The 25,260-nt window shown below is 44.5% G+C and overlaps 1 protein-coding gene across 5 annotated transcripts in view; it reads right to left on the bottom strand.

The window, feature by feature from the left end:
* Window positions 1-25,260, bottom strand: part of LOC139755691 (uncharacterized) — a 113,126-nt gene that overhangs the window by 30,843 nt on the left and 57,023 nt on the right. For 2 of the 5 annotated variants that reach the window (XM_071674340.1, XM_071674353.1), the window contains exon 1: window positions 1,599-1,910. The exons of 1 other annotated variant lie outside the window; for it this stretch is intronic. In XM_071674340.1, the coding sequence (XP_071530441.1) occupies window positions 1,599-1,652 (54 nt within the window). In that variant the 5' untranslated portion in view covers window positions 1,653-1,910. Of the gene's footprint in view, window positions 1-1,598; window positions 1,919-25,260 lie in introns of those variants that run through there. 2 more of the 5 variants (XM_071674355.1, XM_071674360.1) reach the window with 2 other exon arrangements.

The raw sequence follows: 25,260 nt of genomic DNA, 5'->3' as shown, positions 1-25,260 counted from the left end.
TCATGTTTCATTTTCCACGTGATTATCAGCATATACTAAATCACGCGCACCACTCTGATCTATTGAAATATATATTATTTAGTCAGCACTACCAGTTTCTGTGAGAGTCCTGGTGTTGCCCAGAACCTCTGTAAACGTTCTTGCAGCCCAATGCTGCGCTACTTCCAGTGACAGGGAAATACTAAACTCCTGTAGAATTAGAAGTTTGACAAACAGGGAAATAATCCATGCTTCCCTCCAACTTTTAGAAAGTGATCAAACAAGAGAGGAGGATATCCGTCTCTTCCGCCAGTTTCCTCCTTGCTTGGCTTCGGTAACAGGCGGGCAAGCGATTCATGGGTAGCGTTCTTTCCCATTTCCCATCGATATATATATTTTTTTCTCTTTGACGTAATTGCTTTTTTTTTTTCACTTGAACGGGGTATAATCATGAATATACAAACATTGGCCTTTTTTTCTTGTTGAACGACTGTCATTGCAGGAGATGAGCAACCGTGAGTTTATTACTATGTAATAGACTTAATTTTCTGCTAGTTTTCGACTTTGATAGAAGTATATTGATTTAAAAGAAATAAATCAAAGGAACGCTTATTGTATTCGAGACGAGAAGTCAAATCTTCCTATGAACGCACTCAGCTGCAGAGGAAAAGTAACCCAAAAGAACTGCTTATTTTATGCATAACACTGAATAATGCATTCTTCATGCATTATACGAACTTCATAGACGTACTTCAAAGTCTGCAACACAGGTTTAATGTTTTACTAATTGTAATAATCAAATTAATCGGAAGGATGGAGGGTGAAAGGCGTATCAAGTTGGAATGAATAGGAGCGCTGTGCAGTATAGAAGGCGACGTGGTCAGTGGATTGAACTAGGGCATATGAAGCAGCCGGCAAGGTCGGTGGGATCTGCTTGTCGATAGGTGGCTGTGGTCTCGGTACCGGCATTACAGTTGACAGCTAGGCAGGGACGTGAGTGAATGAGGCTCTTCCTACGTCAGTTCCTATCGCTGCCTCGCTGACAATGATTTTGTATCGTCCTTGTCATGTTGCTTTCAGGTTCGGAACGTTGGTCATTATCCCGTTATTATATTGCCAAATATTTGTTATTTATTATCATGAATATCTCTCCGAGGTTCACAACTGCATATCTGGTGTTCTTTTAATCGTTCCTAATAATGCTTCTTTCCATTTACGTCACTTGTGAAATGTTCTTTTATTCTCTGTCTTGTTTTATTCATTCTGTTTGACTGGTGACCACACAACATAGGAGTACTTAAGTTTACTTCTTATATATACATTAAACTTTTTCATCATTTGATTGTTTCTTGTTGCAAATGTTTTAATATCGTTCCAGTCATTAATTGGAGAGCGGATCTGAGACAATATTTTGCTTAAGACAGGGCAAACGCGTCGCTCTCACCGTAGGAAAATATAAGCGAATAGTGCGAATTACGTGGTGGTGTTATCTGTGTACTAGAGGGATTTTATGTTTGTTCATCAACAGAAGTGCTGGCTCTACGCCGCCATACCGGTAACATACCTGCTGGAAGAAAGCGAGAGACGAAACAGGATGTCGCGATACTGTCTGTACTCACCCTCGGGGCTAGTTTGTAGAGCTGATTGTGTGACCGGATCATACACCTCACCATCTTGAAGATTAAGCTTCACCTTACGTATGCCAATTTATTAACTTCACTTATATTACAGCAGCTGATTCGGTGCTTCGAATGAAGGTATTGCTTCGTTATTTCGGTTAACTAATAGTTTAAATCGGTTTCGGAACGTTTATTAAATAATCGGATCGAATATTTACACAAGTCACAACCAGGATTAATCACAACCGCAGTCACTCCACAACACACACCACGCCGTTTAACAACCTAAGTTACACTGAGGGCGCGAGTGACACGCGACTGGTTTTAAAACGTCTGCCGCCGATGATTCACCGGGTATGGTGGTCTCGGAGGCGCGCCACCATGCTCGCAGGCGTGCCAACCACAGGGACAAACTATTGATTTTCTGTCACGTACATCACAAAAGCCGTTATGCTTTACACGACGACAAGAGAAACAGGTTTGTATTAGAAATTACCATTTTCATATGAAAAAAGAACACTTATAAGAAAGGCGGATGTAGTATATGTTGTTGGCAGCCTGGGATGTTTCCCGCCATCACTTCAGGTAACGTAAGTTATACGATTACGTATGATCGTGTTACTTCATGTTGAGCACAATACGTATGTTGCGTCAGTTCGTTTTTGTTCGTGTCGCGAAAAGAATCTAAGCAAAATCTGGTGTACTTAATCATCCATGTCAGTAACTGTGAACATTATTATCATGTCCAACATGATTTATTTTCATCATATAAATTTAAGCAGAAAAGCTTTGCAGACTTATATGAAATTATATTACATATGCGGACATTCGTGCCTTACTGGCAACCCTCATCACGGTAATTAAGGACTTGGGATCAACGCCGTACTGAGAAACCTTGCACCACTCGAGCTGCTTAAAGCAAAGAAAAGAAAAACTAAAGTAAGAAACGAGACGTCCCCCCCCCCCCTGAAGTAAAAGGGGGGATGTTTACTTTTGGACGGGAAATAGTCGTGCACGTGGACCCGTGTCTGGACGAGATTCATTCATCATATATTTTGGTTGTTTACCAAAACAAAGCTGACGATTGCCCTTACACGGCGTTTACCACCTCACCCACCCCACCCCCGAGGCTAGCGATCACCTTATATGGATGCGTAAGGCAGCGGCCCTTATTACCTGCCGCCCTTCTCGTGACATTCATTCACAAATTTAACATACGTTCAAATGTATATTTTGAGAAATGTTGAAGGTAATAATTTGAGATAGAATTATAAAGAAGTCTTTGAAATGTATTTAGAAATGGAAGCTATGTTAAAGTAGATACTTTCCTTGTAATATTTAAGTGGAGAAAGTGTAGTAAATGTAGACGGAATGTAAAGAAAAATACTATGGTTTTCCAAACATGCAGCAATACTAATATGGTGGCCGACACGTGAGCGTAAAGGATTTCGTAAACATTCAGATCTCTCATCAGTTTATCTATGTATAGATAGAACATTCAGATCTCAAGAAGCAGTATCGAGTGTCTTGTGATAACTAAAGTGATCCAGCTGGGCAAAGGAAGTGTTCAAGTGTCATGATTAACTAAATTAACTCGCCCTCATCATCCGCTGACACACACACACTCACACACGTTCTGACCATGGGCCAGCCCGGGGTTGGAACCGCATTGGTTCGAACCCTCAGTGTAACAGCCGGCCTACACCCAACCCAGGTGTTCATCTTCTCCTCGGGGTTGGTCGATAAATGGGTACCTGGCTTAGGCTGCGGTGTTCATACATACATAGGAGTAAAGATACGGTACACTACAAGATTGATAGACAGGGCAGCACAAGTGTAAAACTCTCTCCCTGTATTACACAGTAATCACACACACACACACACACACACACATACACACACACATTCTGGACAGTGGACAAGTTTGCTGCGTCACTGCACCGTGTCAGATGTGTTGCTAGCGGTGACGTAATCATTGATGTCCAGAGTACAATTGTATGTGTCCAGTGCGGTACCCGCCGTCGGCCACAAGCAGGGTAACCCATGTATACGTTCCCCACCTCCTGCTGCAGTAACAGGTTCACCAACCCTCGCCACTCACCGCCTCCACCCACATATTCCTCGCATGTTCATTCCACGTCTCGTTTTCTCTGACTCAGAGACTGCATCTCAGTAGTATGTGTTCATTATTTTTTTCTTTCTCTCTCTCTCTCATGGTTTCAAAACTAACTCCTTCACAAGTTATGAAGTACGTGTTTGTTTTCATAGTCATAAATTCTGAGTTTCGAAGCTTCACGAATTCTTGTAAATGTTGTCGTAGTTTGTTTGTTTGTTTGTTTTTTTCGAGATTCATTATCATCTCGCCATAACAACCCGCTTGAGCAGGACGGTACGACCCTGAGGCACGACCAGGCCGTCGAGATACACAACAGTTGTGGCTCCCCGACTCCTTCCTCCCTCCACGCGACTGGCTGACGTCACACCGGCGACACTGTGACTAAGCCACATGTCTATAGAGACCAAGAAGTACCCATACCAACCTTGTATATATATATATGATATAGAGTATATACAGAAATAAATGTAATATACAGTATATGAGTATATGATGATGCGTTTAAGTACGGATGTGACACTTTTATAAAAACATATTTTCATAACCTCGGCACGTATTGCCTCACTCGGAAATACGTAATCCCACACTGCAGGCGGAGGCCCACCACTCCTGTTGGGGTCCCTGCCGCCCACTGGTATAAGCCAGGATACAGTTGTTAAGGGAGTGATGCATCCTCCAGACTCACAGGCGGACGAACGAGGCTTCCCAGTTAGGTAGGTCCTCCTCTGGAGGCTGGAGGCGAGGGAGTAGGTCGTGAGTAATGATAAATTTCAGCCAATGTTTTTTTTCTCCAGACGTAATGTGAGTGAAGCTTCAAAACATATGGGCCGGGTATGTTGATTCAGGACGACGAATTATGTAGTGCATATTGACTCTACATTTGCGTTTTTTTTTTTTTTTTTCAGTAAACGTTCGAGCTTCCAGTTAAGCATTTTACCGTTGCCGTGTGTAACTTATTTATCCGGTCACACTTCATCACACTGAAGGCATTGGTCAGGTCACAGTACATTACACTGGATACATAACGTTGCTGTCCTGTTGCAAGGCTGGGCATTCTGGTACAGATGAACAGGCTCTATGGCCTGTCAGTGTTCTGCTGCAACGTCTTTTTTTTAATATGTCGTACCGGCCTCTGTTTTACCGTGTTAGCATTACACATGTTACGATGTCATGCTGACATGACACTAATATTAGTCATGTTAACATGACACCCCCGATATTACTGTGTCACTTTAACGTGTCACGTACAGCTTGTAGGTGACATGCTACACCTGGGTGTCACGTTTGATCATATTCTCACGTCCCTCCACAGCTTCACCCACCAGCTAGGTTCCTGCACCCATACATCCTTTGTACCACAGGTTCTTGTATGTTTTCTGTAACCATTATTCAGACGTGTATTGTCGGGGAGGGTTGCCTTGTGTGTTCTTGATGGACGTCCTGGTGACAAATCATTTGTGTGAAGAAAAGAAAAATGAAATTTACGTTCATTTTGTAGACGGCGGGTAGTACACCTCAGCCCGGGTATGTCCTGGGAAATGAAGTGGATTTCCCAGAAGAGGTTTGTTCGGCACCCTAGGATTAAACGCCATATTGGCGGCGGTTATATCACTCTTAGACTTCATTCTGTTGGCAGGGGAGGTTTGCCCAAGACGGCGGTGGCGAGAATAAAGTTAGAAATGGCGTATGACCAACACGTCACAGGTTCCTGGTTAATTATACTGGCCACAGTCGTGTGACGTCACAGTCTGAGTTGCTCACGGCAGTGTGGCTGGCGGCTGAGCGGAGTGTTGTTCTCCCGGCATCGGCCGCTGGAGGGAGGGAGGCAGAGGTGGGCGGCTGAGCGGAGTGTTGTTCTCCCGGCACCGGCCGCTGGAGGGAGGGAGGCAGAGGCTGGCGATCAGAGGAAATCGGGCGTCCAGCCTAGTCTTGCATGCTCGAGACGTTAAGTTTCTCCATAAGTTCAAAATAAAGCAAAACCAAAGATTATTATCAGAACTTATCATACCACCCCCTTCCCCCCTCCTCCTCCCCCCCCGGACCCAGAGACACTTATGTAGAGCTGGCTGAGGCTCCGGCGGGCGTGAGTGTAGCAGCCAAGAATAATCTCGAATTGTATTAACAAATGACGCGACCCCTGGACGCCGACCAACGCCGCCCACCAAACCCCTGCAGCTGTACATCGTAATGTATATAACCAAATGTTTCTCTCTCTCGCGACAGATGGTAGTGTAATCTATACGCGACCCCATAATTCCCTGTGCCAGAGAACTGACCCAGATCTACCGTCAGTGTGTGTCATTAAGGTTAAAGATACACTCGTGTGAAAATCCTATTCATCACAGCAGACGACAGTGTGTCTTTCCCAGATACCGTGACAGTGACACAGAAACTGATTACTGACGATGCCTTCCATTGAGAAATTACTCTTAGGATATGTACCGACTGAGAGATAACGGTAAAACACTCAAACACTCTCTGTCTCTCTCTCTGTCTGTCTCTCTCTCTCTCTCTCTCTCTCTCTCTCTCTCTCTCTCTCTCTCTCTCTCTCTCTCTCATCCCTGGGGATAGGGGAGAAAGAATACTTCCCACGTATACCCTGTCTGTCGTAGGAGGCGACTAAGAGCAGCAGGAGAGGGATGCTGGAAATCCTCCCTTCATGTATTCCTTTCCAAATGTAGGAACAGAGCAAGGAGGCAAGTGAGGAATTTTCCCGTCTTAGATTACGTCATCTATTCTTGGCGCTAGTCCACGAAAGCTCAGACCTCAGTAAGTCTGTGGAGAATTTGAGACTCAGAAGGTTGGAAACCAGTGTTTCTCAGCTACAGAAAAGGATATAATGATAAAAAGAGCTCGATCAATACTTATTTTGACTCGTTATGACCTGCATGGCATGTCCGGGGAGCAGGCCATCTTGCGGACGGATTGCTTTCCATTGTTGTCATTACCAAGCTGGTTTTGTGACCTTCACGAGGGTCGTGTTACCGGAGGTAGCTCCTCCCTTGCCTTCACGTTACAGCCACACACATGCTGTAGCTCACCACGTGTGTCCTGTCCTTACGGTCACTCATCACGTGAGTCCTTGTCCTGACCGACACTAAACTCGCGTGCCACGGGCCTGACCGACACTAAACTCGCGTGCCACGGTCCTGACCGACACTAAACTCGCGTGCCACGGTCCTGACTGATACCAAACTCGCGAGCCACGGTCCTGACCGACACTAAACATGTGTCATTAACTATTATTACATTACGTGGAGAGAGTTTTGCATACATAAGGCCCATCTCGACTACCTTCCTCACACTAATACAATATACGTTCTTATTTAACAAGCTTCTTGCTTAGCATTTTATCGAAGCTGTACAGTGTCGAGACCCTTTTAGATCCCCTTCGAACATATATCCCTGAAGCTTCGAGGCTTTCTCTCGCTATGTCCCAACCTTCATTGCCTTGTCCTTTCTGTTCTTAGACCAAATTTCATCAACCGTTTGTCAGACTATGGAATTTGTCCAGGTCCGCTTGTATGCTGGTGCGATCACCATTTTTTTTTTTTTTTATTTCTCTCTTGATCTTGACATCATCTACAAACATATTTAGGTAAAAGTCCAGTGTATCTAGCACGTCATTTACGCATATCAAGAACAGCAGTAGGCCCAAGAGTGAGCCCTGCAGCACACCATTGATGACCCCCAGACCATTTCGAGCATGCTTTTCTTACCTACGTCCTTAGTTCCCTTCCACTACAATAATCTCCGTCCAGTGAGTGAGTCTACCCGTTACTTAGGAATGTAACCAAAGCTTCTTCATCACTCTCGAAAGAGGTAGTGTCAAGATCTTTCCGGCAGTCCAGGAATACAAAGTCTACACATCCATCTCTGTGGTCTAAGATGGAGTTCATCCCGTTTAATAAGACTAGCGGATTTGCAATGCATGACCTTTCCTTGAATCCGTGTTGTCCCCCACTTAGTCTCTCCTTTGCTTGTATCCGTTCGCTTGCTCTTTGATCATCATCCAACGTTTTATATTCGACACCTGGCTAGTCAGAGCCTGAATTGGCCCTGGTTCTTTCTACCTGCCCGTCACCACGTATCAGTGAGAGCGATGCACGTTCATTTTAACCATAAGACCAACAAACACAGAGGGTTTCCTCGATACACGTTGTGGGAGAGCAGCATAACAATATACTTTCTACTGGTCGACAAGCACGTATATACATTTCGAATATTCAGTGTCACTTGATACACATGCTGAGTGTAACGTGAATTCCGTTGCCAGTGACTAAGGAAAATGGGGTACGGGGAATGAAATAAGGTCGGCCTGAGTCACCAGGACATAATTACATGAGGGTAGTCACTTCATGGCGTCAGTGTGGGCCGCTTGGTGGCACGTCTCGCTCAACTGGCTTCACTAGGCGTCTGTCTCGCTCGGCCTGGCTCACACGCAATGCACTCGACACATTTTGAGGAACATTTCGATAATTTAATGTAAATGTTTCGGTGAATTTTATTAATGATTCAATGTAGCATCCGAAAGTGTGGATACAGTACTACTATATGTTGGTTCGTTGTATGATGATCAAAACATTCCTTAAGTAGGATAAGATAAGATATTAGAAAACAGTACGCTAAAATGACATAGTATGGCTTTTAAGTCTGTAAGCACAGAGAACACGTCGATATAAAACAGTGAAAAAGAATAGTAACTTAAAAAAGGATATTAAAACGATAGATAGATAAAAAGAGAATAGATTGAGAGGCCGGGAGTGTCTGTATAAGGATTTTGATCCTCCAAGTCATCGTGGCTTAGTCTGAGGTTTACCTTCTTAGCACAGACTGGGAGGCACTGTAGGCCATCACGAACGTGTATAAATAACTCGGCTGTTGATTCCTGGTGAACAGGAAGATGCTGCAGCATGCCATTCCTTATACTTCATAAACTGTGAAATAACTCTGGTAAACAGCGAGGTGGCGTAAGTTGCTTATGCCGCAGTGTCCTTGTTTTGTTGACATTTCATTATTCATGCACAATGTAAACAGACATCACATTTAGGAAAGCGTCTGTAAGAATGATACTAATTTCTGAAATGGTTCGGTCATTTTCTCCACTCTAACTCCATTCTGGGTATGGCTTGAATTGTGATCCTAGCCTACTCACACCCGTATGTAGACTGGTAACACGCAAATGTAGGTTGTTCGTTCCTCACACTGATCACAGTGTAGGATAATTCCTGTTTACGTACAGAAATGCATAGTTACCTGAAGAATATTTAAAAATCTTCAGAACACTACTCTTTAATCACTGTGGACTGTAATGGATACAACAGTATAGCAGTACAAATGATTGCAAGAGAATGCTTTCCCTCATTTGTTTTTGTTTCCATGTCTCCATCATCTCCCAGTGATACGCTCCTCAGCCGCAGGTCATCACCGCATCTCAGTCAGGCCAAGATGAGCTACACTGCATTTAGACTTTCCAGGTGACCCAATATACACACAAAGATTTACATAGTCTCTCGGTTCTGTAAGAGCGGTCTGTCAGTTTGGGACCGCCAGGTTTGGCTCCGCAGTTTACATTCCTGACAGTGTGAAAGTGTGACCAAATATAGAGACGCACCCCGTTAGTTGTGGGATTCTTCTGGTAGAATGATCAGCTTGTGTCATACTGGTGAGGATTGTACTTATGTTATTTTTTTCGATTTCCGAGCTATTGGTTCATTTTGTTACTGCATATAATTTTTTTTTTTAGTAATAGCTTGACCAACCCCTCACATAGCATGCATTCCTTTGTATGTTGGAGGGGACTTGCGGAGGACGAAGTTGGCTCCAGTCAACAAACATATTGATAATCCTGGACCATATACTCGATTTAGATGTATGTAAGTCTAGTGAACTACGGTAGTGTTGGTAATACAAATGGCGGGACTCCCTCCCTATGGAGCCCCCTCTTTCTTTTCTCAGTAAAGAATCTTTCTTTAGCCTCTAACCTTTTGCACTCTAAAGCCGAGGATTCTATTCTGCTCACTGCCCTTCCCATCTTTATTTCAATACCCGTTCATTTTCTCGCACTGAACATAAACAGGCCTGTGAGGCATCTCGGAATAGGAAGTAGTAACCTAGTTAGATTCAGTAATAAACAAATGCGAATCTTACCTGTATCTCACTCGCTTCTTGCTATTTAGCTCCAAAATATCACCATTCAACTGTCATGAACTGTCCGCGTGTGTCCTTGCCAGTTAGGTACTGAGTGGGTGCTGTTTCCTATAGTTTATGAGTGGAGACCAGCCACACGAGTGCTTACTATTATGGTACTTCTCTGCTTGAGTGTTAAAGCTACGGACTTCCCTTCCTTTTGTCCTCCCTCTTCGTATGACCTTTCCACCATTACGATTCAGATCTACTGACACTTTTATTTTACCTACTTTTATTTCTTTCGTATTTGATAGCCTGAGTACTTCATACCCTTTATATGAATATATATATATGTTCCAAAGGCTTACTTTCCCTTGATAACTTACAAACATAAAAAAAACTTTTATATGATGTTGTGAGAATTCCATCTTGTGACTACGGGTGCTCTAGATGTGTGTCACCTCTGACAGAGAGCGAAGTCTTGCGAGGCTGTCAACCCTGTAGCCGGGGATGATGACTAACGCAGAGAACCCCGCCCAGAGCTCCGTAAGCCAACCCCTCCTCGTTGACACAAGAGGCTGCATCCCTCGAGTCAGCTGGTGTAAACAACACTTGACCCCCAGGGAAGTGGCAGGTAAGTTTCTTACTCCGTCAACACTGAAGTTATGATGAAATCTCAGCAAATATGGATAGTATGTGGCTAGGTGGGTGGGATTCGGTTAAGCAGCCTAGCTACTCAACAGTAGTGGGATCCTTTTGGATGTGGGTGTGGATCCATCTGCCCACAACAGCTGTAGCATCGAGAATCTAGAGTGGGTGGATGTGGGTTGGACTGCCCACCAACAGCAGTAGAGGTTTAGGGTGGGTGGGTGTGGGTTGGACAGCCCACCAACAGCAGTAGGAGTCTAGCTAGGGTGGGTGGAATTGCGTTAGGTAGCCCACCTTACAGCATTGGAAGCCTAGGAAGAGTTGAGCAGCGGCAGACTGAGGTGGGTTGGGCAGCTCAGCACACAGCAGTGGGAGACTGAGAGGTGGGTGGGAGTGGGTTACGCAGCGCATCACACAGCAGTGGGAGACTAGGGATTAGATCCAGCCAACGTGACTGACCTGAGAGCAGGGTAGTGATTGCCAGAAGGATTTACCTAAAATTTGCGTATCAACATTATCTCCAGGGAAGGTTAGATGTTACGGTGATGCCATGTGTGTGTGTGTGTGTGTGTGTGTGTGTGTGTGTTTGCTGTGCTGAGATGTGGAATTGTGGAGATAGATACAAGGACGTGGAAAAGTTGTGGGAGGTTTTGACAGAGACTGTCGTCCTGGGACTTTTGGGTAGGCCCACCACCGCTCCAACGCTGCCTATCTTTACCAGTTTCCGCGTCAAAATGTCTTCAACCTCTCAGTGACACAGGAGACAGCCTGATTCCCACGTAGTTTAGTTAACAATTACCACACCATCTTCATTCCCGCGCCACCAGAGGTACGTGTCTGCTCTCCGTGCTGACCGCCGGGGCGACGGTTGATGCGCGCGTGGAGTAGGTATGGTAGGAGGAGCCTCCTGCTGTGGCGACATGGAGGACCGTATCCGCGGCCGGAGAGGCGAGGAAGAAATACCTCGTTCCTGGGAATACGTAATTCTGATGAGAGTAGATCGCGTAAAAGTTGAAATTGAACATTTATTTGAACATGAAATAATATACACTAACTTCAGGGTCTTAGTAATAAACTGCTGGAAGACAATGGTGGAGTTTCCAGATCAGCGTAACTGTAAACCCATTCTGTGTGAGGTTTTAGAGCGAGAATACCGTGTGATGGCACACCTGACCTGCATATCCCGGGGGCACCAGTGACCGGTGAGATAACAGGCCGTCCAAGGTCTCCTTGACCACCTTTCGGACCAACATGTCTACTTTCACAAGGGAAAATCGTCTGGTCCCGGACCAAGGATCAGGCATTACTCGCTGTCTGACACATTTGGTCTAGACCTGCCGGGGCTGGTTGCCACACAGCAGTTCGCTCATTTGTATGTATTCCAGCGAGGAACTGTTGTTGCGCCACTCAAGGTTTAGTATGACAGCTGAGGACGGCGAGTGTTCCCGCTCTACCTGGTGTTTGGGTTCGCCCGACCGCCATGTCCGTAGCGACCGTCGTGTCTGTAGCGACCGTCGTGTCTGTAGCGACCGTCATGTCTGTAGCGACCATCATGTCTGTAGCGACCGTCGTGTCTGTAGCGACCGTCATGTCTGTAGCGACCGTCGTGTCTGTAGCGACCGTCGTGTCTGTAGCAGCTCAAACAACTTCGGGATGGAATTCCCTCCAGTGGTCGCAGACAACACGGAAGGCGAGACATTACTTCACTTAAACGTATATAAGTAAACAAAAGTAGATGTTTTGTTATGTAAGCCAGGCAATGCTCTGACGTCTATGTATAGTTGCTAGAATGTTCTATACATTACCTATTTGTACTGTACGGGGAAGTAGTTCAACACTCATGGGGAACCATCTCGAACTTTTTGTTCATCAGGAAAACATTGCCAGCATTCAAGATTTCGTCATACAGTCTATTCTAGTTATCCCCCACCTTGATATTGGGCTTGAGGGTTGTTCAGTGAAATACTCATGTATTGCCTGCAGTGCCACATAGCAGTTTTTTTTAAAGAAAATGTGGAAAATATGTTACGTAATTTACATAGCCTAGTATGGAATTTTGTTCGTCATGAGCCAGATTACAGTCCAAGGTTAAAAGTGTTATCAGTGGCATAACTCAAGCAAAATCTAGAGTAAAAATGTTGGCAGATCCCAGGTAGAGGTGAGATAGATTATCTGTGGGGACCTCCTGTCCGTATGTGCGGTTAGGGCTGGCTGAGCTTAGCTGATATACGCCCAGACCGCTGGCCACCTCCCATACCATGGCGGCAGTTCCTCCCAGCTCCTCCTCCCCAGCCACGGTAGCACCGTGTTCACTACCATAACGTCTCCAGGCCCACATGTCATACACCTCCTGTACGTTACATTCTACATCGGTGTCGTCTTTAAACTTGGCGTATTTGATCTCGATTTCTAATATTTGTCTTCATAGTCGCCGACCGGTGTTCCAGGTTTGTAAGTCATGATTGCGACAGAAATGTATGTTTCAGTTTACCCGAAACATTTTCGGAAAGGATTTCCGGAACGTGACGTTGTTGCCCACGGGGGCAGCTCGCCGGTGCATTGATCCCTATAAAAGGATTTCCCGTCCCAAGTGCCATCGCTCACACCGCCACACGTCACGACACACACACGAGAAACTTGCCTCACTTCTCCCAGGGGCAACGTAGCCACGCTCTCACGTCCTCGCTCTACATACGGGGACAAATTACCACCCAGGTCCGTATTGTGGGTCTCGGACGCAAGATGGCAGCCAGACACCGTGTCGTCACCCGGGGCCCGCGTGACAGCCGACAACTGGGCCTACACACCCTCACCTCACCAGTGAACGTGAACCTTTAATGTATCAAGTTAGAGACAGCTGTTATCCCGTGGCCTGTAGTAGGAGTGATCCGTCCGGCGAGGAAGATTGTGACCTTTGGGCTTAATGGCGGGGTGTAAGTGGCGTGCATTTGTGAATGTCGCGAAGCACGTCAACCTCACGTCTCGAACAGGAAGAGGCCTCCAGGAAGATGACATCAACTCGTCATCCTCGCGTCTTGATCAGGAAGAGAACCCCAGTGAGATGATGATAAGTTATCCTCACGTCTTCGTAAACACACACACACACACACACACACACACACACGTCTCTGTTTAGTGACGTCACCAATGCGACTCATTATGACACTACGGAAACACCAGCACTGTGGGGCATGATCCGTGGGCGCTACTTTCCTCCACCTCCCGAACCAACACTGTGCACACTGAACGCACGATCTTCTCAGGAACTTTGACGCTCGCTGCTTCATGGTCGTGGTAGTCGTATGGAAATGATTTTACGCTCGTCATTATAGCGGGAACAAAATCCTGTCTCTTGGATACATATGGCAAGTTGCTGTACTCTCGCTGGCTGTGGTGCGCGCCACTCTGACGTTCTCTATGCTCTCTGGCTGTATTTTGCCTCAGCCGGATGTTATGCATGCTTCTCGGCTCTACTGCACGTCTGCCAGATGTTATGTACACTCTATGGCTGTATTGTCCCCCAGCCTGATGTTCTGCATGCTCCTTGGCTGTAGTATATGTCACCGGGTGTTCTGTGCGCTCGCTGGTTGTACGTCAGCCGGGTGTTCTGTGCGCTCGCTGGTTGTACGTCAGCCGGACTTTCTGCAGGCTTGCTGGTTTAGTGCGCTTCAGCCGGACCGTTTGTACGCTCACTGACTTTATTGTGCGTCAGCCAGACGTTCTGTACGCTGGCTGGTTATATTGTATGTCGGACGTTCCTCTCATGATGTAATACTAATGCGTGAAACTACGTGAAGAATTACTGTTCTTCCTCATGCAATGTCTTAGTATATAGAAAATGTCTAAAGGGTAGTTGAAGCGAACGTAGGATTGTGTCTATAGAAGTTGGTTACCGTGATGATTATCGTGGACTTCAACAAGCAGGGAGTGAACAGTAGAGGGAACTGTGTCGTCCTGCAGAGAACTCACACCTGAGACACTTTCCAGGAGCTGGTTAGGAATCCCAGGATCACAAGAACTCCCCTCTCGTTTGTAGTTTTCCTAAAGATGGAACAGAGGAGGGGGCCAAGTGAGGATATTCCCTCAAAGGCCCAGTCCTCTGTTCTTAACGCTACTTCGCCAACGCGGGAAATGGCGAATAGTATGAGAAATATATATATATATATATATATATATATATATATATATATATATATATATATATATATATATGTGTGTGTGTGTGTGTGTGTGTGTGTGTGTGTGTGTGTGATGGAGTGCGTAGGGGAAAGGTTAGTAGTCAGTAGAATAGCATTAGTGCACCAGCAAGACTCGTAACGCTCCGCTGTCATCACTCAACACAGCAGCCTCTCCCAGGGACATGAGCAACGCCTTCCCCTGCACCTGCCGCGGGTGGCTCAGGTGTACCAGTTACCAGGCTGGTACGGCCGGCGTAGGGCGTAGCAGGTCGGGTGGAGGCGGGGAACGTACAGGATGGATGTAGCGGTGTTGTTAGTAGGGGTCGGTCAACCACCTGCTGATGACTGAGGGAGAGGGTGTGGGGAAGGGGAGGGGAGGGTCAGGTGGAGCAGGAAGGTGAAACAAAAGAGACGAGAGTGTGACCTGCATGTAGCGATGAATGGAGAGAGAGAGAGAGAGAGAGAGAGAGAATTTCACGTGAATGATGACCTTATTTACATGGTACTGTCTTCAGTGATGTCCCGCCTGAAGCATCATCCATTTACTCGCCTGCCTCATCATTACGATACATAGTGTTATGACAGGCGGCGGCTCTAAACGCTCGTGTTGCTAGAAAGTGACTGGATTGTCTCATCGGTGTGTGAAGTGCGGCGGGCTGCGGCTGCCGCACCTGGTGAGCGGGAACCACCACCACCACCAGCACCGCACCCTCCCACCCGGGTCGTCATGATGCCCGCTGGCTTCATATGAAGGTTTAACACTTCAAGTCGTCCGGCAGGGACGGTGAGGGCGTCCGGCCGAGATGTACAGATACGTTCCTAGATATATCTTTTCCTCCCACCAGCTCGTAAATCCTCCCTCCCTCCCTCTGGTGGACATACTCGGGTCTGTACTTCACAACAGCGGCGCAGCACGCCCGCCGGCGGGACGCGGAGCATTCTGTGCCGTCCATGAAGGTGCGCAGATCCCGGCGAGGCAGCCGCACCTGCGACCGTGGCACCTTAGCTGGCGTAGGTGGCCGCTGATGATGGCAGTGATGGGTCAGGAAGGCTAATGGAAGAGTACTTCCCCTGACTCTTAGAAGTATTTGGGATTTAATCTTGAGGTCACGTAAGCGCAAGTGCTCTATTTATTTTTTTTCAGGTCTGGTTGCGTGAGGGGGGTCGATATCCAGGCATCTTAGGTGTTGGGTGAGATGTGGTCATGGCTCGCGGGGCGGCACACAAGGTCTCCCGGCCAGACCTGTACTTACGCCACAATTAAGATGAATGGCGAACGAGGAGGTATTTTACCGCCCGGCCGCAGGTGGTATGTGGCCGAGCGTAAGGTCAACAGTGAGCCTGGGGTGGGGGTTGGGGTCTGGTCTGGCTGGCTGGCCGCAGCGTGGAAGGCACGGCGTGACAGTAGCCAGTGGCAGGATGCGAGGGACCTCAGTGGGGGAGACGACAAGAGCCGTAAATTTGTGGCGTTGATACGGGTGTTTGCCAAGACCCAGGCATGGCTGTCAGTGTAGGAGCGTAGCAGGACCGCGCTACCACCACCATCACGACGCACACACCAACAACCACTGTGGCAGGGCCACACCAACACACCACACGCCATCAACCAGTGTGATTGGCCCCGCCACCACCAATCACTCGCACCAATAGCCGCTTCATCATGACACTCGTGTTTACGAAGTATGACGGAGAAAGCTATGGTGAAAAAAATTCAACTGGGCCACAAAAGCCATTAGAGTTAGCTAATGATCGGCAAAAGAGAAAGAAATAACACAACCTCTCTATTAATCTATTGAAGTCTCGGCTACAGCTGACAGCTTTCTCTCTTCTGATATGACTTAGAAAACAAACATCATAATCTGTTTTACGCACTCTGTTTGTAGTTTGAACGCTGTGGCTGTGAAGATAGATGACCACATAATACACTGGTAAACTTATTTTTCTGGTTATTATGTTTGATTAAACATTCCAATGTCATACTTATTATAAGAATATAAATTTGTGGAAAATTCGTATTAATCAGATCTCTCTGGACTGCTATCTGTGCATATCTAGAACCTCGCGTCTTCAGTTGTGGGTTAATATCACAGTCACTTTTAACCCACTAACATGACCATCGTTACTTGTACTAAACATCATATGAATATTTATCACATACACTGGACATGTGAACCTTGTCCGTGACTTACGATTAATGGGATTTGATTATTGACGACGTGCCTCAGGTGCCATTGTGTTAATGGCCGTACCTCTGGTTGCCAGTCTTCTGTGCTGTTGTATGGGTAGCATAGCCCGAGGAGGAGGCGTCGGTGCTGCAGGGCACACCAGGTTTTCAAGAGATTATTGTTTACCTGCCAAACACGTCTTGCGGACACTGGACCTGTGTGGAGTGTTGAACATGGCGACAAAACGCCAGGGGTCGAACCTTCCACTTTAGAGACTTACTTCAGGAAATTCCAACATTCCGTCCACGGCAACTTTATATTGCAGTAAGGTGGAGGAGCACTTCTCCCACCCCCACTAGTTATCCCATTTTGGAAGTACCCAGGGGAGGAGGAGTGCCCTCTCAATTTACGTGACCCTGTTTTACCAACCCACTCTGAGGATGGGGGGGATTGATTTAGCCAGGGTTTAGCTAGGCTGCTGCCGTCACGACAGTGTGAGTGCCCGTGAGGGATTACCTAAAGGAAGCCCATCCACGTGATCCCATTATTGGTATCTTGATTTGTATGGATGATGTATTCCGTGTTCTTACATAGTCTTCGCATCCGTATTAAAATGTACAACACTAGAAGTCTCGTGTATGTGTGTATGTGTGTGTGTGTGTGTGTGTGTGTGTGTACCTCGCTGACGTGGGATAAGGCGAATATGTATAAAAATTATATATATATATATATATATATATATATATATATATATATATATATATATATATATATATATATATATATATATATATATATGATTTTTCTACCATCTCATGTATGTTTTCCCACCTCCTACTATCTAACGCTGGTCTTAGGCATATATGTAATTATTTTTAATGTCCTCTCGTCCCATGATGAAGGGAGGGTTCAGATAAGGAAGGAGAGAGACAGGCAGAAGGTGCGGTGGGTGGAGGGAGGATGCAGAGGGCAGGTGACATCACCGCCTCCATCCCTGCCCCACACGTCACCCAGGTACACGCCCAGTTCTGCGGCAGGCTGGCGGGGCGGTGCTTCCGGCCGACCCCCAGGCCTGTGTCTACATGATATACACATACATGCTGGTACACACACTCACTTCCTTATATAACGTGATTTTGGCGTTGAAGGCTGCTCATGTGCTTGCACTACTGTCTTTGTGTTTCCTTTTTTTCTATTCACATGTTTGTCCAGTAAGGGGAGGGAGTTCACGCTCATGAGGAGCAATCACGTGTGTGTTCAGATTGTTGCACAGTCGGTTATGTACTTTTTGCATATATATATATATATATATATATATATATATATATATATATATATATATTTTTTTTTTTTTTTTTTTTTTCATACTATTCGCTATTTCCCGCAATAGCGAGGTAGCGTTAAGAACAGAGGACTGGGCCTTTTAGGGAATATCCTCACCTGGCCCTCTTCTCTGTTCCTTCTTTTGGAAAATTAAAAAGAAAAATAAAAAAAACGAGAGGGGAGGATTTCCAGCCCCCCGCTCCCTTATATATATATATATATATATATATATATATATATATATATATATATATATATATATATATATTTTTTTTTTTTTTTTTTTTTTTTTTCAAACTATTCGCCATTTCCCGCGTTAGCGAGGTAGCGTTAGGAACAGAGGGCTGGGCCTTTTTTGGAATATCCTCACCTGGCCCCCTCTGTTCCTTCTTTTGGAAAATTAAAAAAAAAAAAACGAGAGGGGAGGATTTCCAGCCCCCCGCTCCCTCCCCTTTTAGTCGCCTTCTACGACACGCAGGGAATACGTGGGAAGTATTCTTAATATATATTTATATATATATATATATATATATATATATATATATATATATATATATATATATATATATATATATATATATATATATATATTCCCAGCTTTCGTTAGTTCACCCATTTATCGACCAGACGTAATTGAGAGTGAGCTGTTAGGTTGGTTGTGAGCCGCTTGACCTGCTTGGGATTCGAACCCGGCACCGTGAGATTGGTGGATCGCAGCCCTATCCGCTGTGTGTGTGTGTGTGTGTGATTTTAAGATGCCAAGCCTAGTGGAAATGAATAGTATGGACCACTGTTCGTCTTTGGTAAGCCATGTTAGGTGTGCGAGTGTAGGTGGTGATGAGAGGGTATGCGTGGCATGGCCAGCGAGGTGGACTTGCCCACCAGAGGATGTTACTTCACGCCTGGCTCTGCAGTACTGATAGTCCCTACTTCCCATCCCTTTACGTCAGCAGTCCATTGTTCACCAGGCTGTATCATTAGTTCGTGGTAAGTCGTTGGAGTAACCGGAGCTCTGTAAGGTCCCTACAGCGTGACGGGTCCTCTTAGTAATCCATGTTCTAACCACACGACGTCTGGACTCTGGCTAACCTGGCCGTCTCTCTCGCGGCACTGAATGAATCTTGTTTCACGCTCGGGATTTTTCAAAGTGAATACGACCAGAGATGAAGAACCGAGTAGGCAAGTGGTCCGGTATGACATACGTTATCGCATGTTATCAGATACAGGAAAAAAAATGTATTCTTCCTAATTTCATTAAAATGTATAGGTAGTAATAGTGATACAAAAATTAATTCATTAACTTAATAATCGCATGAATATAGATTCATGAAATATCTTATTTGCGTCGCTTTAGCTGACCATTATATAAGATCTGTATCATAAAATACGATTTCTCTTTTTTCACGCGTGTATGGGATCGAGATGGCTAGCAGACCGCGCAAACCCACGACGCAAGTGGGATATCGTTACGGTACAGACCCGACGAAAGTGAAAAAAAGCCAATCACAGACTGTGACCTGAGTTACCACCCTCGGTAAATACTAAGCCGCATCGAGCACGAAAATAAAGACTTTATGGCCATTAAAACTAAACGCTGGGAGGCAGACGTGACCAAGCAGGAAATATGGGGAAAGTGGCGTAGCCTCTCCCATGACAGTCGTAGCTTGCACAGTAGCCAAACTTTGATCAGCTAACAGTCACATACAATGGCAGCGCTATCCGATGTACAAAATAAACAAAAGACTCTAAAGTGTTAAACTGTAAACATACCTCGCACCCAACACCTTTGCTGTATTGTAATGGAAACCGTTGTACTTGTACCTATATATCTAAGATTTATCCTTGTACACAGAGCACGCTAATATTGAGTAATGGAACATGAAACATTATTATATAATCAACGTTGATTAACTAGCCATAACGCTCAGAAATCTGCTCTTCTGTATTGATGTTGCCATACGTTGCCACTGCCTCCATGTCAACTTACCTTTCTTTTCATGGCGACTTTTTGTCCATGCTAGAGCAAAAGTTATGCTTCCCTTCCAATTGTTTGAGCATTCCCATATTAGCATGTTGAACTTTTTATTTTCTGTACACATAAGCGTCTTATCCGCGTTTTCTGCCTGTCTTCTAAAGAAATGAGCATTCTTCCCTTGTCATCAATATCATTTTCACATCCAAGAAAAATTAGACGATCAGCAAAAATTAGCCCAACACCTGTTTGCCTTCTCCTCTGCCAGTGGATGACTCGTAAGTGAAAACTCGCGCGAGAGTCCTGGGGTAGGAAACGAGGACACCATCTGTGGTGAAGAAAACGAAAGAAAGAGCTGTACCTAAGATTAATAAAAAGAAGGCCAGAGAAAAGCAACACACACGAGAGTGAGCAAGCAAGCTAACAGCTGAGTCACAGCGCGTAAGACGCGCTTCGTGACCGTATTTCCCTTCCTTCAATATTTTTGAATTTAAGTTTTAATCGAAATCTATTTGTTCTGGTGCTTTTAAAACATATATATATATATATATATATATATATATATATATATATATATATATATATATATATATATATATATATATATCGTGTGAACGTTGTAAGTGTGATAGCGGTTTTCGTAGTTTGATAAGAGCCACATTGCTGTTGGGTTGAAGTTCTCCGTCCTCACACTACCACTTGCTGTTTATCATCAACAACTTTACAGAGGAAAAATATAAAGCAAAGGAAAGCGTCGTGTCCTATTGTTGACGACGGCATGACAGTGATTACTTAAAATGGCTTTCATGAAAGATCTTTGTGTCTGTTAGACAAGTAAGTCATTCCGGTATAGACGTTGACTCCATGGAGAGTTGCAGTGCAGGCTGTTATGCACAATTGGCAGCAAATAGTGAGACCGACAAATCACTTGAGATTTTCACACCATTTGAGGGGGTTTGAAAAGATTCTCTCCATTACCGCTGTTCCCTCTACTGAAGCAAGACCTAGGTACTGTAGCCTAACACAGTCGCAGTAGGAGGTTACCACTCCTCTGGCCGGCTCCTCTACACAGGAGGCTCTCAACGGTTCTTGCTCAGTGACCATTTGCCCAGCTCCTGGTGCCATTTTAGAATATAGATTACAGATACCGGGCATCAAAAATCCAAACCAGAGAAACTTTTGATTTTTTAGTTTTTGAATATGATAAAAACTGCGTAATGGGCGGTATCATTTGGGACAGAACAAACAATATTAACTATAGGCTATTAGAAATTCGATATCATTTTGATTGATGATTCGTGGACGTTTTGTGGTCTGATGATATGTGATATGAGACGAGACTGCTGCGAGTGAAGACGTCGGCATAGAGTAGCAGATTGCCGTAGGGCGATTGCTTAACACGTGCCAATTATGTATGGTTAGACGTGGAAACTTGTGGTGAGCTATTTTCGTAATGACTTGAAATACATTGATACTCGTATGTTTTCTGTTTAATAACTTTGAATGAAATCTGTTACTCGCTGGTGTGTGTGTGTGTGTGTGTGTGTGTGTGTGTATCAATTAATGATGGAAAAACTAGCATGGGAACAATGTACATAAGCGACCAAGGTTGGTTCACCAGGAACTAGTCCACAACGTTGGATTGAGAATAGAAAATATCATTACCTTGGTTATTATTATCCATTATAGGCTGCCGATAAATACGAGGGAGTTTTTTGAATGAGATGCCCAATAGCTTCATAAAACGGAAGGTTACATCTGACTTAAATGTTAACGGTCCCTTATTCCCAGATTACTGACATGAATTTCCAGTCTTCGGATTTAATTGGTTAACTGTTTCGATGACGATGACATTTTCGTCTGAAGTCACGCCAGTGGAAAAGTCGAACCTTTTGTTCCAGTGTAGCAGCGCATTAAATGATATTTGCGGAGTTAAGAGAAAATTAAATGATTAACACTACTGGTACATATGTGTCATTGAAATCAATAGTAATATTTTGTGATCTCATATATCTCATATCGTAGATCCATGTGTTTTTCGGTGTAGCATTAACGTTTGTAGTCTGATGTATGAATATGGGTGAAAAATGGAGATGGTAACTCTTGAGGATAACGTTACGAGCCTTGAGGGTCAGGTCATAGGCCTTGTCGTCATCCAAGGGTGTGCTGCTCAGCTCAAGGACTTTGCCATCTTGCGTAAGGGTCGCGGAGTCATGCTTATGGGGTAGATTTAATTTTAGTTGCACCAGTAGGAAGCAAACATTGGATGTAGATGCAAGAGGAGCAGGTCACACAAAAGGAGCGAGGAAGTAACGATCGGAAATTATTGCCTACAGACTCTAACTGTTTTTACATTATACTGTCGTTGCATAGGCATAGATATAGTGTTTTAAGGTTACGTAACCTCTGCTTTGTTATTGAACTAAGCTGGCTATCCGACTAAACTGCAAGCATACATATAGCCGCCAGCAGCAGACGCTAACTACCAGACTAAACATGGCGCGAGGAAATTATCCAGTAAACGGGTCCCTTGGGGTGTTCAACTGACAGGTGACTCCACCCGCGAGAAAGTTTTGCGGGAATGATGTCAGTCAGTAGGTACAGCTCTCACTCACTCACAGCACCGTTCTGAAATTTCTATTGTGATAATGCTTGACATTATCTCACGTTAGAATGCATGTGATACTTTCAAGCACACACACACACACACACACACACACACACACACACACACACACACACACACACACACACACACACACACACACATATATATATATATATATATATATATATATATATATATATATATATATATATATATATATATATATATCAGCTAAATGTTATGAGGGCTTTCATGCTTAATGAAACTAACGTTCTTCATGATAACCAACAGATGTAGTTACTGAAAGGTTCGGTAGGAATGCGCACCAGCGTTTTTCCTCTGGCGAGAGTATTTACCTCCTTTATGTCCTGTGTTCTTGATATGGATGTAGATTATCAGTAGGAGTCCTCTACTCTTTTCAGTATACATGCGTTAGTATATTGAGCGGGGAGCAGGGGTTACTGGTGCCTTTATTCTTATCACAGCTACCGAGGAAGCTTTCTGGTTAAACAAACCGGAGGTATGAATTTGTTATTTCTTGGTTTATACAAGGTGTGGCTTTTCTGTTTCAAGTCAAGTCCGATCGCATGTTTGGGAAGATGGTACTGGATGGTTGAGCGAGGCTCGTGGCCCCGAGGCCATCTGACGCCAACATCGACAGTAACCCACATAAGCTGTGGCGCAGTCTTTTCTTCCCTGCTAATTTCAAGAGAAAGTCTGATGCACGGAAATCGTTCAGTTGATTTCGAATGGTATGCGCAATGTGACTGTAACCTAACTCTGCCAAAGCAACAGAAAGGAGAACACTGAGCTATATTATACCAGTGTTTTTCAACATTTTCCATTCTTCTGTACAGTTGCGGCACAGTTGTTCATCGTCTCCGTTATTTATCGTGCTTCTTTATAGCTTGTACCTGTCGAGTTCAGCAGATGGTCTGGTTTTTAGCCTCATTTTAAGCTTTCTACAGTTTTTTTTTTTTTTTCTTATCGGCGTACACTTGATACACTTTTCACGGCACGCTGGTTGGAAAGCACTGGTCTGTACCATGATGGCTAACATAATTGATTATCATTCTTCGTATATACAATAAACTAACGTTCTTGTGTACAGTCATATTTAGAGGCCATTCTCCTGTTGGAACAGATCCTTCTCCAAAGATATACATCACAGGGCATTATTCTTCTTCCACAAAACCTACATTAAGTTTTATCAATGACATTTTAGACTTGTGGTCTCGCTTGAGGTCTCCACCGCTAGCCTATCACTCACGGGTAACCCACTAAGGATTCGCTACTTGTGTATACACTGGAGCTGGAATTTCCTCAAAAAAGAAAGAAAATGATATATTTAGATGGTCCGTTTAAAGTCAAGTGTTGGTTTCAAGTCCATATACTTTGCTGTACATAACCTGTATACCAATTAGATATTTACATTAACTGCAGAGATTTAAGGAGTGAGTGTAGAAGCTGGTGGTGATGTTTCCTATCAAGTGTTCCATGTGCCTTCATTGATAGTTGACCCCTTATTTTTTTGGCCAAAAGAGGACTACAGTTATCCAGTGGTCCACCAGATTAATTCCAGTGCAGCACCAGTCACACATACCACACTGTCCGGTTTTTATGGTCTGACATCTCCAGTCACCTCATATGTGGCCTGCCTCCTGGTTCAGTCGAACAGATGATTAAAGGGTAAAAAAATCCGATAGCAGTGACGACGGCCATGTAGCCCCCTGCCCTTCCGCATGGGTAGTGTAAACAAAAGTAGAATACAACACATGATCCTGGGAATCTCGCCAGTGTGGTATATTATAAAGGTCTCTAGAAACCGAAAGATTCATAGGACATCAATGTATGGTAGGACACTAAATCTAAGTTACTTTTTTAAGAAAAGGACAATCAAGGAATTCTCTCTCTCTCTCTCTCTCTCTCTCTCTCTCTCTCTCTCTCTCTCTCTCTCTCTCTCTCTCTCTCTCTCTCTCTCTCTCTCTCTCTCTCTCTCGTGGGGAATTGGCTGTCCACTCCCAGTTAACCAATTCTCTAATTGGAGACTGACATGGTCAGTGGTTTGATTGTCCAATTCAATAAAAAAAGAACAATAACCGATCACCTCGATTTAGTCTTCGCTCATTCATTGTGAGAACGAGTGAGCGTGCTGTTCCGCCGGGTGACTAGGCTGTTGCTGAACATGGAAGCGCCCTTGGCGGGTGCTATCTTTTATGTTCTCTCAGGCTGCAGGGTTACCCCACACTCTTCTCTCTTGCGAGATGGGCATATGTAAAGCTTGTAGCCTTTCCTGTTATCTCATTTGTCTCCATGCTCTTGGACCTTTTCAATTAGCTGTGTGAGTGTGTGTCTCAATTCCTATGAATCTTTGTTTCCCTCGTCTGGACCTTCTGTATTAGCTGATATATATATATATATATATATATATATATATATATATATATATATATATATATATATATATATATATATATATATATATATGGGCTAAGGTAGAAAAAAAAAACCCGCTGAGGTATG

The sequence above is a fragment of the Panulirus ornatus genome, chromosome 2, assembly GCF_036320965.1.
Source record: "Panulirus ornatus isolate Po-2019 chromosome 2, ASM3632096v1, whole genome shotgun sequence".
Taxonomy (NCBI): Eukaryota; Metazoa; Arthropoda; class Malacostraca; order Decapoda; family Palinuridae; genus Panulirus; species Panulirus ornatus.
The sequence above is the reverse complement of the archived record's forward strand: the minus strand, read 5'-3'. Positions and strand labels throughout refer to the sequence as shown.